The sequence below is a fragment of the Spinacia oleracea genome, chromosome 6, assembly GCF_020520425.1.
Source record: "Spinacia oleracea cultivar Varoflay chromosome 6, BTI_SOV_V1, whole genome shotgun sequence".
NCBI classification, from domain to species: Eukaryota; Viridiplantae; Streptophyta; class Magnoliopsida; order Caryophyllales; family Amaranthaceae; genus Spinacia; species Spinacia oleracea.
This window is the reverse complement of record NC_079492.1, coordinates 51552399-51567760: the sequence shown is the minus strand read 5'-3', so window position 1 is coordinate 51567760 and position 15362 is coordinate 51552399. Positions and strand designations below refer to the sequence as shown.

The 15362-nt window shown below is 38.6% G+C and overlaps 4 protein-coding genes across 4 annotated transcripts; all 4 read left to right on the top strand.

The window, feature by feature from the left end:
• Positions 1-3205: 3205 nt before the first annotated feature.
• LOC110799300 (uncharacterized) lies at positions 3206-5398 on the top strand. The gene is made up of 2 exons (XM_022004536.1): positions 3206-3389; positions 3489-5398. The coding sequence occupies exons 1-2, from the start codon at positions 3206-3208 to the stop codon at positions 5396-5398; spliced, it is 2094 nt and encodes a 697-aa protein (XP_021860228.1).
• A 94-nt stretch (positions 5399-5492) lies between these two features.
• Positions 5493-6554, top strand: LOC130463145 (uncharacterized). Its single transcript, XM_056832192.1, has one exon. It carries the CDS (start codon positions 5493-5495, stop codon positions 6552-6554), a length of 1062 nt encoding a protein of 353 aa, XP_056688170.1.
• Positions 6555-6847: 293 nt separating this feature from the next.
• LOC130463144 (replication protein A 70 kDa DNA-binding subunit B-like) lies at positions 6848-8883 on the top strand. The gene is made up of 9 exons (XM_056832191.1): positions 6848-7006; positions 7086-7359; positions 7439-7526; positions 7625-7746; positions 7853-7931; positions 8005-8134; positions 8229-8386; positions 8478-8598; positions 8689-8883. The coding sequence occupies exons 1-9, from the start codon at positions 6848-6850 to the stop codon at positions 8881-8883; spliced, it is 1326 nt and encodes a 441-aa protein (XP_056688169.1).
• An 869-nt stretch (positions 8884-9752) lies between these two features.
• On the top strand, positions 9753-13466 carry LOC130463143 (uncharacterized). Its single transcript, XM_056832190.1, has 4 exons — positions 9753-9857; positions 10047-12231; positions 12335-12683; positions 12808-13466. Exons 2-4 carry the CDS (start codon positions 10048-10050, stop codon positions 13464-13466), a joined length of 3192 nt encoding a protein of 1063 aa, XP_056688168.1. The 5' UTR covers positions 9753-9857; position 10047.
• The last annotated feature ends 1896 nt before the right edge of the window (positions 13467-15362 follow it).

Sequence of the window (15362 nt, the reverse complement as noted above, 5' to 3'; positions counted from 1 at the left end):
TACAAATTTAATTAAAATTTAAAGCTCATATAAATTTATAATTGAATCCAAAAGTTTAATTTAATTTCAGTCGTATTTAAATTAATTCATGATTTTAATTTTAGTAAAATAATTAGAATAAATAAAATTTATTATAATTACAATATTCAAAATTAAAATCCTAGAAAATAATTTAAATTATTAATTTTAAAATTAATTAAAATTACGTAAACTGAAAAATTTCAAATTAAACATTCAGAACGATCTAATCGTAACGCAAACACCCTACGCATCGCACGCCCATGGGCCGCACGCACACAGCCATCGTTGGCCATGTGCGCGCAGCCCATGCGCTCGTCGCATAGCTGTTGCATCTACCATCGCAAGCCATCGCACGCTATGGTGCTCGCTGCGCGCGCTCCATCGCTCGTTGTGCGCGCGAGCCATTGCTTGCTGTGCGCGCGACATCGCTCGCTGTGCGCGCGAGCCATTGCTCGCTGTGCGCGCGACATCGCTCGCTGTGCACGCGAGCCATTGCTCGCTGTGCGCGCGACATTGCTCGCTGTGCGCGCGAGCCATTTCTCGTTGTGCGCGCGACATCGCTCGCTGTGCGCGCGATCAACGCTGGGCGCAGCGCTCGTGGCACGCGAGCTTGCGCTCGCTGCGCGCGAGGCTGCGCGCTCTTGTGCGAGGCAGTGCGCGTCGTGGCGCAGCTCGCTTGCTGCCCACACGCGACTGCCATGGCTCGCCTTTCGCCCATGCCCATTCGTCCATAGCTCGTGGCCCACGACACAAGGCAGGGCTGCTGCCTTGTGCTCGTGCACCATGCCTTGCTCATTGCATTCGTGCCGCACGGGCGACGAGCTCCCTTGCTCGTCGTCGCATGCCCGCACTATACAACACCCTTTAAGGGTAACACGAAGCGTCCATTGCTTTGTGCGTGCAAGTTATATGAACGAATCGCATAAAAATTTAAAATTTATATTTAAAATTAATGACAAATTAATAAATAATATTAATTTCATAATTTTAGGGCGAAAAAATCGAAAATTTATTATTCAATTGATTTCCGATTGTCTTGGATTCAAGTCTAGGTCATAAAAATTTAAAATTTATCATAAATTTACAATTTTTATGGTGGTTTTTAATCATAGGTTTCTAATTAAATTATAATTAATTATGAAAATCAAATTAATTCTAAATTATTCTAATTTTCAACAAATTAATCATAATTACAAATTAGATTGCATAATTAACAAGGCTAGGCGTTCAAACTTGTTAAACATATACAGTAGGTCAATCAAAAATTCAAGATTTATCAACAAGAATCGCAAATATTTAATTTAACATCTTAAATTTACGAAATTTTGCATTCGAAAAACTAAAACCTTCGAAAAGTCATAGTTAGGCTTCGAATTTGAGAATTCTGGGTTCGGCAGAAAAATACTGTTTTTGTCAAAATTTTAGAATGCCTTTTACATGCGGAATTGACACAAAAATCACTCGATTTGGATGAGTAACGAAGAAACTGCCGAAAAACTGCGTACGTATAATTAAATAAACGCAATTTGCAATTAATTAACAATTACGAAAATTAATCACCCCTTTTAATTCTTGCAAATTTGTAATATTTAACCATGTTCATGCAATTTAGATTATGAAAATAATAAGGGGCTCTGATACCACTGTTAGGTTATGATACATATGATAATACATAAATCATGCGGAAACAACCATTAAGCCAGGAATACATATTATTTACACATAATCATATAGCATAATTTAGATGCATACTTTTTGTTGCGTGCCTTCCCTAGCTGCGCCCGAACCGAACAAGAACAAGTCTTTAGGACTCCAAGTGTCGTCCCTCCGTAGATAGTCCACAGCACGTCTGGATCCGCCTTAAGATTGACCAACTAGAATCGCCCTTAAGGTACTAGAATTTTCGGCACTCTTAGGTAAGAAATATGGCTGAATTTTTCTCTCAAAACTCACTTTGAATACTTGAATTAATCTCTGAAAATATGTGACCCTAGGCACGTATTTATAGAGTTATGGAAAGGGAATTGGAATCCTAGTAGGATACGAATTAATTAAACTTAGAATCCTACAAGAACTCTAATTAATTAATTTATCCTTTTAGGAATAGGATTTTAATCATATACTAATTCTAATAGTTTTAGGAATCGTGCATGAACACAAACTCACACACACACGGCAGCCACGATGGGCCGCCCATGCGTGTGCGTGCGAGCAGCAGCCCACGCAGCGAGGCCATGGCCTTGGCGCGCGCTGGGCCTGCCTTGCGGTGGGCCTGGGCGCTGCCTTGGCTGGGCGCGCGTTTGGCTTGCTGGGCGATGGCCCAACTTCGTGCTGGACCTTCGTCCGGCAGGCCTCGTCCGATGCTAATTCGTACGATACGATTCCGATTAAATTCCCGGTTCCGGAATTCATTTCCGATACGAACAATATTTAATATTTCCGATCCCGGAATCAATTTCCGTTTCGAACAAATATTTAATATTTCCGTTTCCGGAATTATTTTCCGATTCCGATAATATTTCCGATTCTGACAATATTTCCGTTTCCGGCAATATTTCCGATTCTGGTAATATTTCCATTTCCGATAATATTTTCCGATACGTACCATGTTTCCGTTTCCGGCAACATCTACGACTTGGATAATATTTATATTTCCGATACGATCCATATTTCCGTTTCCGGCAATATCATCGTTTCCGGAGTATTCATTTCTTGCCTGTGACGATCTCAGCTCCCACTGAAACCAAGATCCGTCGATTCCGAATATCCATAGATGGAGTATCTAATGCCATTAAATACTTGATCCGTTTACGTACTATTTGTGTGACCCTACGGGTTCAGTCAAGAGTAAGCTGTGGATTAATATCATTAATTCCACTTGAACTGAAGCGGCCTCTAGCTAGGCATTCAGCTCACTTGATCTCACTGAATTATTAACTTGTTAATTAATACTGAACCGCATTTATTAGACTTAACATAGAATGCATACTTGGACCAAGGGCATTATTTCCTTCACTTACGGTTGGGATTTAAACAGTCGAAGTTCCACTGGTAAAAAGTTGACATGCCGGGAATTCTATGCATACATGTTTAAGGTGCATATTTCTAATAACTCTTTTTAAGACTTATCCTACAAATCGTATACTTATACCTTTCTGACCAAAACAAGTATTTTGTGATATAGATGCGTCAAAATCTTGATTCTCTAATCTTGAGAGGCGGCCGTCTACTCCAACAATTTGTTGTCGATAACTGTGTCAAAATGCAAGCCAATAATTTGAGGTGGATTTCACTCAACCAAGATAAGATACGTGCTGATTTATACAAGGGTTTAGAGGATTCTTTACATGCTGGAGAGCATAACACAGGTCCACATTTATTTAATTAAATCGATTATATTACACTCAATATAGTTAATACATGGTTTCACATGCAATAAAGTTTGTGTATATAATGTCCATTTGCAGAAAATGTTGGACGACGGACCATACTACCATCTTCATTCGTAGGAAGTCCAAGAGATTTGCACCAGAGGTATCAAGATGCCATGGCATTGGTTCATAAGTTCGGCAAGCCCGATATATTTCTTACAATGACATGCAACCCGTCTTGGCCAGAGATACAATCAGAATTGTTGGCCGGACAAGTACCAAACGATCGTCCAGACCTGTTGACACGGGTTTTTCATGCCAAACTTGAAGAGTTGAAAATGGATGTTTTAGAAAGGGGCATCCTCGGAACGGTTGTTGCTTATGTATATGTGATTGAATTCCAAAAGAGGGGTCTTCCACATGTTCATATGTTATTGATTCTTGATCAGAATGACAAGCTAACCACTCCGGATGACTTTGACAAGATTGTGAGAGCAGTAATTCCCGATGAACAAGTGGAACCAAAATTGTATAAGGCAGTTCTTAAACACATGATTCATGGCCCATGTGGTGTTCTCAACCACAAATCCCCATGTATGAAACAAGGAAGTTGTAAGAAAGGATTCCCCAAGGAATTCTCCAATGATACAAAGCAAGGCAATGACTCATATCCTCTTTATCGCCGTCCACAAGATCGTCCAGCAGCACCATTGCGTGAAAATTCACGAGTTCGTGTAGATAATCGGTGGGTAGTCCCATATAATCCATTTTTGCTCCTAAAATATGATTGCCACATCAATATTGAGATATGCAACAGCATCAAGTGTGTCAAATATCTGTATAAGTACATCCATAAGGGTTCAGATAGAGTCTCTATGGAAGTTCATAACGGAGATGAGATTGCACAATATGTTGATGCACGGTGGATTTGTGCACCCGAAGCTATGTGGAAACTTTACAAATTTCCCATGACTAGAATGTGTCCTTCCGTAGACCGTTTGCAGGTTCATTTGCCAAACATGCATCAAGTGAGGTTCGAAGCGAACCAACCAATCTCAAGCGTGTTAGAGAACCCAAGAAACTCTAAGACGATGCTCACTGAATTTTTCAAGATGAATTCGGTTGATCCAAATGCAAGGAGATATCTTTATCGAGAATTTCCAGAGCATTACAGGTGGTTATCGACTTCACGTGAATGGCAAAAGAGAAAAAGTCAACAACGGGTTTTGGGTCGATTATATGTAGCTTCACCGTTGGAAGGAGAACGGTTTTATATGAGAATGTTACTCAATCATGTGAGGGGGCCTACGTCGTTTGAACATTTAAGAACGGTCAATGGTGTCACACACCCAACATTCAGGGCCGCAGCTGAAGCCCTCGGTCTAATCGAAAATGATGAAAGCATTCGTCAATGTCTTTCAGAAGCATGTTCGGTACGAATGCCAACTGCATTACGTCGATTATTTGCAACCATCTTGGTATATTGCCAACCAACAGGATTGCATTCATTGTGGGATGAGTTTTTCCCTTACATGGTTGGGGATTATCCAACTTCCAACACAACAAACAATTGTGTTTTTCTCACTAACAAACTTTTGCAGGACTTGGATAGGTTATTGCGACCGCTCATAAAAAGGATTTCTGACTACACGGAGTTGCCAAGTTTACCTGAAACTACTGATGACATAGACGAGCTTCCTTCTATCATAGAGGAGTACTTTTCTATTCCGGTTCCAGATGAGGATTTAGCATGCGTTGCCACTCTCAATAGTGACCAACAAATTGCATACGATACAATAATGAATGCTGTCATTTCAAAGGCTGGTTGTTCTTTCTTTGTTGATGGTCCTGGCGGCACCGGGAAAACATTTTTATACAGAGCCCTTCTTGCTACTGTAAAAAGTAGAGGCGAAATAGCTATTCCCACTGCAACGTCTGGAATTGCAGCAACGTTGTTGCACCAGGGAAGAACATATATCACATTCGACTTTTCAGCTTCCACTTAATCCTGATAGCTCATCAACTTGCTCATTCACCAAACGTTCTAAAACTGCAATTCTCCTAAAAAATTCTTCCATTATCGTATGGGATGAGGCCCCAATGACACACAGATATCAATTTGAAGTTGTTGATCGGTCACTCAAGGATTTAATGGGGAACGACTTGCCGTTTGGGGGGAAAATTATTGTGTTCGGTGGTGATTTCAGACAGGTTTTACCGGTGGTTCGAAATGGAACTAAAGCTCAAATGATTGACGTATCTTTTGTCAAGTCCCCTATGTGGAGACACATTCGTATTTTGCGTTTGAGAGAAAATATGAGATCACGAGATGATAACGGCTTTGCTAATTTCTTACTCTCAGTTGGGAACGGTAATGAACCTACTGTTTCAGATCAGATGATAAGGTTACCAACTGGCATGATTATACCAACAGTGGCAGATAGTTCGATCGAGGCTTTGATCGACCAAGTCTTTCCGAGTTTAAGTGAGCACGTTGGTGATGGAAATTTTATAGTTGAAAGGGCAATCATCAGACCCCTAAACGAAGACGCTGATAGGATAAATAATAAGGTTGTCGAAAAGTTTCTCGGAGAAGGAAAAACGTACTATTCGTTTGACTCTGTTCCTGAAGATAAGAGAAATTTGTATCAACAAGAGTTTTTGAATTCGATTTCTGCGTCGGGATTGCCTCCTCATGCTCTCACCCTGAAACCTGGGGTACCTTTAATGCTTTTGAGAAATATTGATCCTAAACATGGTCTTTGCAATGGAACACGGTTTCTTTGCCATTCATTAAAGGACAATTTCATTGATGCTGAGATATTAACCGGACATTCTAGGGGAAACAGAGTGTTTTTGCCAAGAATTCCCTTGAAAACCGCTGAAGATATAAAATTGCCATTCGAGATGGTCAGAAAGCAATTTCCTGTGAAGTTGAGTTTTGCCTTGACTATCAACAAGTCTCAGGGACAAACTATTCCACATGTTGGCATATACCTCCCTGATCATGTATTTAGCCACGGACAGCTATATGTGGCATTATCACGAGGAATTTCAGAGAACACAACAAAGATTGTGGTAGAAAAGGGAAAGGTTCAAGGTTGTGAAGGCATATTCACTAAAAATATTGTGTACAAAGAAGTTTTGTTGTCTTATGATTAGAGATACGGAATTTAAGCATTATTTTTTATTTCCCAGTTATGTAATAAACGTTATTGTACTCTTGACAATGAGTAGTTTGTTACTCAGCGTTAGCCGTATTTTTTCCAATGAATTTTATAATAAATAATTGCTTTACGATATAGTTACGGACGAATTGAGAGATGTGAGTTTTATATATCTGAGTAATTAAATGTATTAATGTACATAGCTTTCTTTTCATGTGATATACATATTCATACATTGTGAATTTCGGTTTATGTAATTCTAATTTTATTTTGCACTAACTATACAGGATGACAGAGTACCATTATCCAACTTTTGAACATTTATATCCTAGCGGGGTACAACGATATGATGTACGAGCCCGACTGATTCGCAATTATGATATTTTCAACTACAACCATAAAGGAACACCTAAGAAAACATGGAAAATGCTTTTTGTCGATGTTGAGGTAAATGACCATACGCTTCATTCAATTTCTCATTGAATATGAACTATATCATAACTTTTACATGCGTTTTCTTTTCTAGGGTGAGGGCATACCGTGCAATATTTTCGAGCCCGCAATTGAAAAGTTTATAGGACGGTTTCAAGAGGGATTCATTTATATACTCCTTGCTGTACAAGTGATATTTGCTGAAGGGAAAAACAAAATTGTCCCCAATTGGAAACAAATGATCATTAAAGAAGAAACAAATGTGATACGTGAAGAGGAGGATGACATTTCCATACCTTCATTCCACTATGATTTAGTTCATTTGAACAGATTAAGTTGTCACATCGACTGTACCAGTAGAGTTTATGGTACTTTTGTTTGCCTTTTTTCAATATTTACTTATCATGCATATGTCGTTTATTAATTGAAACATTGATGATCTTTTAGATGCAATGGGATTGGTCCTATACGTTTCACCAATTGAGAATATTGGTGTAAATTCATTCAAGCGAGACGTGGCAATAATGGATACAACGTAAGTCCCCTAAATTCTATGCATAATGTTAATTACTTATCGAACTTACCTGTATTTCGATAAATTTGTCTTAATATTATTTTACTTTCTACTTGCAGCTGGACTGTTATTAAATTAACACTTTGGAATGATTTTGCGCACGTTCTTGATGAAAATCTTAATCATGTTGACATTTGTCCAATCATTGTAGCATGTGGTCTGCATGTCAAGAACTTCCATGGTACATCATCCAAATTAAATTAGATAGTAAATGTAGTCTTTTTAATATGTAGTTCAAAGTATAATATTCATATGTGATAATATTTCTAATTGATAATTACAAACAGGTACATATATTTCCACGGGATACCACACTAGGATTTATGTTAACCCAGTTAATGAAAAAACAACATCCTTATCTACATGGTATGCACAATTTCGCCAAATTCATGTACAACATCACCTTAAGTATTATGCTCACAAGTTTTGTCACGTATAGGTATAAATCGGAAAAACTGGCAAAGATAAGGAAAGATTGGTTTCGTTCGTCGACTTTTTCGCTAAAGTCATCGATTGATATTTCTAATACTCCCCGTATCCGATTATCTCAATTTCCTACTGTGAGAAATGTATCGTTTCTAACCTTGAAGTTTCAGTGTTGTCAACATATTAAATACGATATTATGTACTTAATTTTCTAACTTTGTTTTTTTCTTTTTGTAGGTACAATACTGTCGAGTTGTCGCATATGCATGTCGTGTTGATGATGTTGATAACGTCATTTATGAAGCATGCAATCGTTGCCTAAAAAAGGTTGTCATTTTTCAAGGATTACAAAAATGTCAATCTTGCAATATCAACAACACTGTAACTATCCCAAGGTAACTATCTAAATCTCTATTATACTTAAACACACATTATATATTGGTAAATATCTATAATAGATTTTTTTTTTTTAATTTCGTTTTATAGGTTGCTGCTTCGACTTACCATATTTGATAAAAGTGGTAATTTGAAAGTCACAATATTACACGATCTTGCACAACACCTTTTAGGTTGTTTAGCTACTGAAGTAAAATCAGTACTTCAACAGGTTTCAATCTAATACTCTAACAACATAATTCTTTTTATAATTAACTCATGTTGGTTTTACATCGCAATATATTTTTTAACGTTCATGCAGCCTAACGGACGTAATCGAGTGATGGAAAAAGTATTTGCATGTTTCGGAAACAGAGTTTTTTCATGGGTGCTACATCCACCAACTGGAGCTTTTAATCCTGAACATTCGTATACGGTTGGTTATGTGTTGCATATCGATTGGGCGGAGGAGTGCATGTGGTTAAACAAATATATTGCGAGCAAAAGAAGAAAGTGATAGTTACTATTTTGTATGTTTAATAACTATACTTTAGTACTTCAATTTTGGTTTATCGATGGGATATGTTAGTTGTATCAAAATACTGTTAAGTTTTTTAATAGCTTTAATTGGTCATAAGATTCGATCATTCGTCATGTAAACCTACGAGTATTATATGACCTCAATATCGCAAAATATGGACCTTGCGAATGATTTTTAGGGGTAATTTTTTTTAAAATTCCGCACGCATGAAATACTAGGCACAATAAAATTTCTAAAATGCACGCACGTATCGCGTGCATAAAATACTAGTAAGTATAATATTTCAGCTCATGATAATTCACACTATTCTATTTTCGTATATCTATACTATATATTAAAAGGCGTTTATAAAATAGCATACGTGACACGTGGCGCTCTGCTTATGGGTAGTTCGCTTCAAGTAAGTTTTATATACATTAAAAAAATGTCAAATATGATTAGCATAAGGTTTGAACTCTTGATCTTGAGTTTAAACAACGGTTTTTTCATGAAATGCCCCCGAGGTTTTAAAAAACGCACCAAATACCCTCGCCTGTTTCGATTCACATAATATACCCCTATTTATCCGTACTGTTCATGACATGCACCTGTCAACTAACGCCGTTAGTCTTCCGTTAGTGGTGTTTTACTTATTTGCCCTTAATTTTGGTTTAGCGCCATTGACTTCCTTCACTTTCACAGAAAGACCAAAAAAAAAAAAACCGTTCACATTTTTCTCTTTCTCTCTCCTCTCCCCTGTTCTTCTTCAAGCTCTAATCCTACTCAAACCCTAGAAATTCTGGGTAGATCTTAAATATTTTTGTGAATTTTGCTGCGCACCTTAAAGGCGAGTTCGTGGGTTGTAATTTTGCTTCAATCGCGACAAAAAAGGGAGAAACTTGAGGCGATTTCCAGTTGAGTTAGTGTTGAAGAGGAAACGGGAATTTTAAAGTTGGTTAGTCTACTTCCAGGTAATAATATCTTCTCCTCTGTTTAATTTTGCTGGTAAACTTGTTTTTTTTTCACGAAATCGATTAGGGTTAGGGTTTGTGAAATTGTCAGTTTTTTTTTTAAAATTGCGCAAATTTCTTGTTGGTTATTGGTCAATTGTGGTTGTTGGAATGAAAATTGATGTTAGTTTCATTATTTTTTCCCTTTAGGATGAGTGCTATTTGGTTGTTACTACGTTATGGGTCACATAGTTTTGATATTAGAGTGGGAGACATGGAAAAATATCGTTTGTTGAAGTTGTTTCTTGATATCTTTGAGGAATCAGTTAAGCAAGATGTTTTTTTGCCTAGTACCTTTAGCTTGTATGTTGAGGGTCCTTGTGGTAAGGTTGAATTGAATGATGATAAGACTTTAAGGCTTCTGTGGGGATGGAATTGGGGTAAAGACACTGCTGAAATTTGGGTTGAGGGAACAGATAAACCAGGATTGGTGTTTAGGAATGCTGTTGCAACAATTGAGAATCATAGAAAGGAAAAAGAGAGACAACTTAAGGAGAGACAAGAGGAACTGTTGAGGGCTCAAAGAGAGGAGGAAGAGGCAATGAGGAAACAACAGGAAAGGGAGGACATTTTGAGGGAAATACAGGAACAAATGGAGTACACTGTGGCTATGGAGGTCCCTGTTGTTGATTGTGAGGACATGAAGGTTGAGTATGTGAGAGTCATTAGCAAAGATGATGCTGATGAGGTGTTTCCAGGTTGCTCTCAACCACAACAAACACAAGAATCCCCAAAGAAACAACCCACCCCACCCAAACACACAAATCATGTTGCTTCTAAGTCAAAAGGCAAGGATAAGCCTGCTTCTAAGAAACTAACCCCCAAAAGGAGGGCATCAGCTAAACAACCCACCCCACAGAAACAACCCACCCCACCTAAACAACCCACCAAACAACCTACACCACCACCCCCACCACCCCCACCACAGAAAGAACCCACCCAACCAAAACAACAACAACACACACCACCACCAGAACATCCCACCTCTCCACCACAACAACAACAACACACACCACCACCAGAACATCCCACCTCTCCACCACAACATCACACCCCTCCACCACCACCACAAAATCCCACTCCACCACAGAACAACCAAACTGATGAGCCTAACAATCAAGCACCACCTGATCAAGCTCAGCCAGTGAAAAAGAAGGGGGGCAGAGCTAGACCTGAGGGGTTTAGGGTTAACAAAGTCACTGCTAAGAAGGCTGGAACTTGGGTTTCCAAGGGAAAGGGAAAAGGGAGAAAGGGTACAGGAAGGTCTAAGACACCAGGGGTTTTTGCTGATGTTGGTGAGATATGTTCAGAAGAGGAGAGTGAGGATTCTGATTATGAGGAATCAGATTCTGAACAAGAGGATGTTCTGAATGATTGGATTGATTCTGATGTTGATGATGAGGTGATTCCTGATGATATTCCTGATTTGGGGTTTGAGGATTGTCTAAATGGTTCCTCAAAGATGGATAAGGCCTATAAAAATGGCAAAATATGGACTGATCAACCATATGGGTCCATTAAGTTAGAACCCTGGTTGATCTTTCATGATAAGGCCACATTTCTTGAAGTGTTGAGAAGTTACTGCATACAGGAGGGGTTTGGGCTTAGTGTTGAGAGGGCTGACAATAGGAGGTACACAGCAGTGTGTGCAGTGGAGTCATGTGACTGGAGGATACATGCCAGTAGGTTGTTTGACAATGTTAGCTGGGCCATTAAGGTGATCAGTGGGTCCCACAGAACTTGTGGGAGGCTTGAGGAGAATCCAGTGGTGACCTCTGAGTGGTTGTGTAAGCATATGTTGGGGGAAATAGAGGCAAATCCAGAGATTCCAGTGGAGACATTGAGGAGGTATGCACAGGAGAAGTTTCAGTTGAGGGTGAAAAAGAGGCTATTGTACAAGGTCAGGAGTATGGCAAAGGGAAAGCTGCATGGTGGTTGGGCTGAAGCATATGAGCTGTTGCCTAGATATGCTGAGATGATTAAGCAAACAAACCCAGGGAGTCATGCACTTATAACATGGGGGGCCAGTAGTGGGGATGTGAACCCAAAATTCAGAGCTTGCTTCTTCTCATTTGCTGCACAAGTCAGGGGGTTTCTAAGGGGTTGTAGGCCCATAATTGGAATAGATGGGGCTCATTTAAGTGGTTTCTACAAGGGCATTCTACTGACAGCAGTTGGCATAGATGGGAACAATGAAATTTTTGTTCTTGCCTATGGGATAGTAGACACTGAGAGTTGTGACAGTTGGACCTACTTCATGAGATGTTTGAGGCAAATGTTTGAGCAGGAGGGTTGCAACAGAGATGATTGGACCTTCATCAGTGATAGGATGAAGGTATGTGTACTGATCTGATATTTACTCTTTTCTGATCTTTACTTTTTCTTATGTTTATGTTTCTATATTAATGAACCTGTTTTTGTTGTTTGCTGATGTGTAGGGTGTTGAGTTGGCAGTTAGAGAAACTTTTCCTAGAGCAACTAGGAGAGTTTGCTGCCAACACCTATACATGAATTGTAAGAACAATGGCTTCAGTGGATCTGCATTCCACAAGCTCTTTTGGATAGCTGCTAATGCATACAATGAGTATGTGTTTGGTAAGGCCATGGAAAAGATCAGTGAGTACAATGCAAATGCCACTGCATACTTGAACAGCTGCATTGAGCAGTGGTCTAGGCATAAGTTTGACTCTACTGTTTGTTGTGATCACAACACAACAAACTTTGTGGAGTCATTCAATGCATGCACAAAGCCCTTCAGAGACATGCCTGTCTTCTCATTATTGGAAGGTATAACTCTTCTAATCATATTCATGCATAATATTACCCTTGAACTTGTTGTTTGTTGTTTAATCATATTCATGCATAATATACCCCTGAACTTGTTGTTTGTTGGTTAATGTCTGGTGTACAGCAATCAGAAGTTGGTGTATGCAGAGGGTGGGGGCTAGATTTGACAAGGCAGTTGACATGGAGGAAGGTCAGCTCACTGCATATGCATTGAAAGAGTTAGAGGAGAGGACAGCTGAGTCCAGGTTATGTTATGCCACAGCATGTGGAGGGGGTGAATTTGAGGTTAGGGATGGACATGTCAACTTCCCAATTAGGCTTGCAACAAGAAGTTGTGCCTGTGGGAAGTGGCAGATCTGTGGAATCCCCTGCAAGCATGCACTGAGGGTCATATATGACCAAAGGATGAACCCCCATGATTTCATATCCCCATGGTTCAAGGCTGCTGCATACAAGCTAACCTATGCAGAGCATATTCATCCTATGGCAGATCCATCTCAGTGGCCTGACTTTGGCCTTCCTTCCATTCAGCCTCCAACCATCAAAAGACCATCTGGCAGACCTGCTAAGAAGAGAAAGAGAGGGGCAAATGAACCAAAGAAAGGGAAGAGGAACACAAATGTGAAATGTGGAAAGTGTAGAGAGTTTGGTCACAACTCAAGAACATGCAAGAGTGGAGGAACAAGTGCCACTGGACCAAGTACTTCAAAGAGTGGTGCAGCAGGAGCAAGTACATCAAATGGGGGACCAAACACAAGGAAGAGGTCAAAGACAGCTGCATAGTCACCTCAGTTGGCTATATTTTGTGAATTGTAGTGCACAAAGCTAAACTAACTTAGTCAAATCAGTTTAGTCAGAATCAGTTTAGTTAGAATCAGTTTTTGGAAACAGTTGTGCAGAGATCATTTTTTGGAAACAGTGAAATGCTTAGAACACCTCTTTTTGTGCAGTTCAGTGGTGTTTGTCCACTTAAAGTTCAGTTTATGTAAAGCTTATTTGCTTGAACAAGTATTTATGGAACAAAGTCTCTTTATTTCATGAAATTTGTTACAACTTTACTTCATTGCTATCCAAATCAGAAATGCAAACATTAATACACCAATTTTTATTGCAAAATTGATTTGCTGTTTCTGTTGTTTGATCTTCTTCTTCAATAGCTTCAACTCTTCATGCATTCCCCTGCTCTGTTCTTGCATTCCCCAGCTTTGTTCTTGCATTCCCCTGTTTTCATCATCTCTGTTTCCCTTGCTCTGAACTTCATCACTTGTGTGCTCAAGAAAACCTTTGCACCATTTGAAATTATCACAAGGATCACACTTGTAGTAAAGCTTTTGCGGATTTTTTGCCGTTTCCGAGCTCCTAATTGCAAATCTTCTCCCGCAATAGCAATTTTTATTAGGAAATCTAATGTATGCTAAATTTGGGATGGAAGAAGATTCGGTTTTTGAATGAGAGCTCATGGCTAATTTGGAGAGGGGAAAGTATGCAAGTGAGGTGAACACTAGTAGCATTTATATGCAGCAAGAACATAACGGCTATATTTTGCTTCCTAGGTTTAAAAACTAGCCGTTAAATTCAAATTCCTGCAATTTGGGTATCTAGTGCAACTTAATTTTAAAATAGGTGTATATTATGCATTAAGTTTATAAAAAGGGGTATACTGTAAATTATAAACACGACTTAACGGAGGACTAACGGAAGGTCAGTTAAGGGGTATTTGGTGCAAACTTGGAAAAAAATAGGGGTATATTATGTGAATCGAAACAGGCGAGGGTATTTGGTGCGTTTTTTAAAACCTCAGGGGCATTTCATGAAAAAACCGTTTAAACAATAAAGCTTTTACCACCAAGCTATTAAATATTTCATGTTATCATTGCAAAAAAAGTTATATATAAGTAAATGTGAATGTTGTTAACGTAGTAACTCGGGGCATCGCCCGGGCCCAAAAACTAGTTATTATAGTAATAACCGTTGAAAGCTATCATTAAATTTTAATATCTCTTGAATGTGAACAAAAACCCTATTATAAAGTGTCGACGGAAACTATACAGAAAGAGATGACACTACGAAATGGGCAAATATTAGCACAATTAAGTATAAAGTAACCGAAAATCATTAATGAAATATTAAGAAGAAGAAAAAAATTATACCTACATGGCTACATTGATATCTCAACTAATATTTCAAATCATTCATAACCAAATATGATTAAATGTTGGATAAAATTACAAAAAAAAAAAAAAAACAGTTTTCAACTTTGTTTTTTCAAATTTTGGTTTATGTAACCGGGTGCACGATTCTCATTGTGCATCTTGTTTTCAAATTAACATATAGTTCAAATTCAAAGAACAAGCAGTAAATGAACATATAGTTCATATTCCAAATAGGCAAATTTGCTAAAAATGACCTTTTATAACTCAAATTTTGCGAGAAAGAACCTTATATAATTTTTTTTGTGAAAACACACCTTAAAGTAATTTTTTTTGCGAGAAAGGACCTAAGGGATGTTTCCGGCATTGACTGAGCTTTTACGGCCATTGACTTGCACGTGAGCAGCACGTGTGGCTTACGTTGGCTAAAGACGTTGATTTTCCCGAGTCTTGAATTTTCAAACTTGATTTTATTTCGATTGTTTTTTTCAACTTTAGGTTTTAAAGCTTAGAATTTTGGAGGAAAATT

What these genes read in the sequence shown, in the direction of transcription:
- LOC110799300 (XM_022004536.1), top strand. Translation starts at nt 3,206, where the DNA reads ATGCGTCAAAATCTTGATTCTCTAATCTTGAGAGGCGGCCGTCTACTC. An exon ending in TGCTGGAGAGCATAACACAG is followed by an intron (nt 3,390 to 3,488) that starts GTCCACATTTAT and finishes GTCCATTTGCAG; the next exon opens with AAAATGTTGGACGACGGACC.
- LOC130463145 (XM_056832192.1), top strand. Translation starts at nt 5,493, where the DNA reads ATGACACACAGATATCAATTTGAAGTTGTTGATCGGTCACTCAAGGAT.
- LOC130463144 (XM_056832191.1), top strand. Translation starts at nt 6,848, where the DNA reads ATGACAGAGTACCATTATCCAACTTTTGAACATTTATATCCTAGCGGG. An exon ending in TGCTTTTTGTCGATGTTGAG is followed by an intron (nt 7,007 to 7,085) that starts GTAAATGACCAT and finishes TTTCTTTTCTAG; the next exon opens with GGTGAGGGCATACCGTGCAA. An exon ending in GTGGCAATAATGGATACAAC is followed by an intron (nt 7,527 to 7,624) that starts GTAAGTCCCCTA and finishes TTCTACTTGCAG; the next exon opens with CTGGACTGTTATTAAATTAA.
- LOC130463143 (XM_056832190.1), top strand. Translation starts at nt 10,048, where the DNA reads ATGAGTGCTATTTGGTTGTTACTACGTTATGGGTCACATAGTTTTGAT. An exon ending in TCATCAGTGATAGGATGAAG is followed by an intron (nt 12,232 to 12,334) that starts GTATGTGTACTG and finishes GCTGATGTGTAG; the next exon opens with GGTGTTGAGTTGGCAGTTAG. An exon ending in TGTCTTCTCATTATTGGAAG is followed by an intron (nt 12,684 to 12,807) that starts GTATAACTCTTC and finishes TCTGGTGTACAG; the next exon opens with CAATCAGAAGTTGGTGTATG.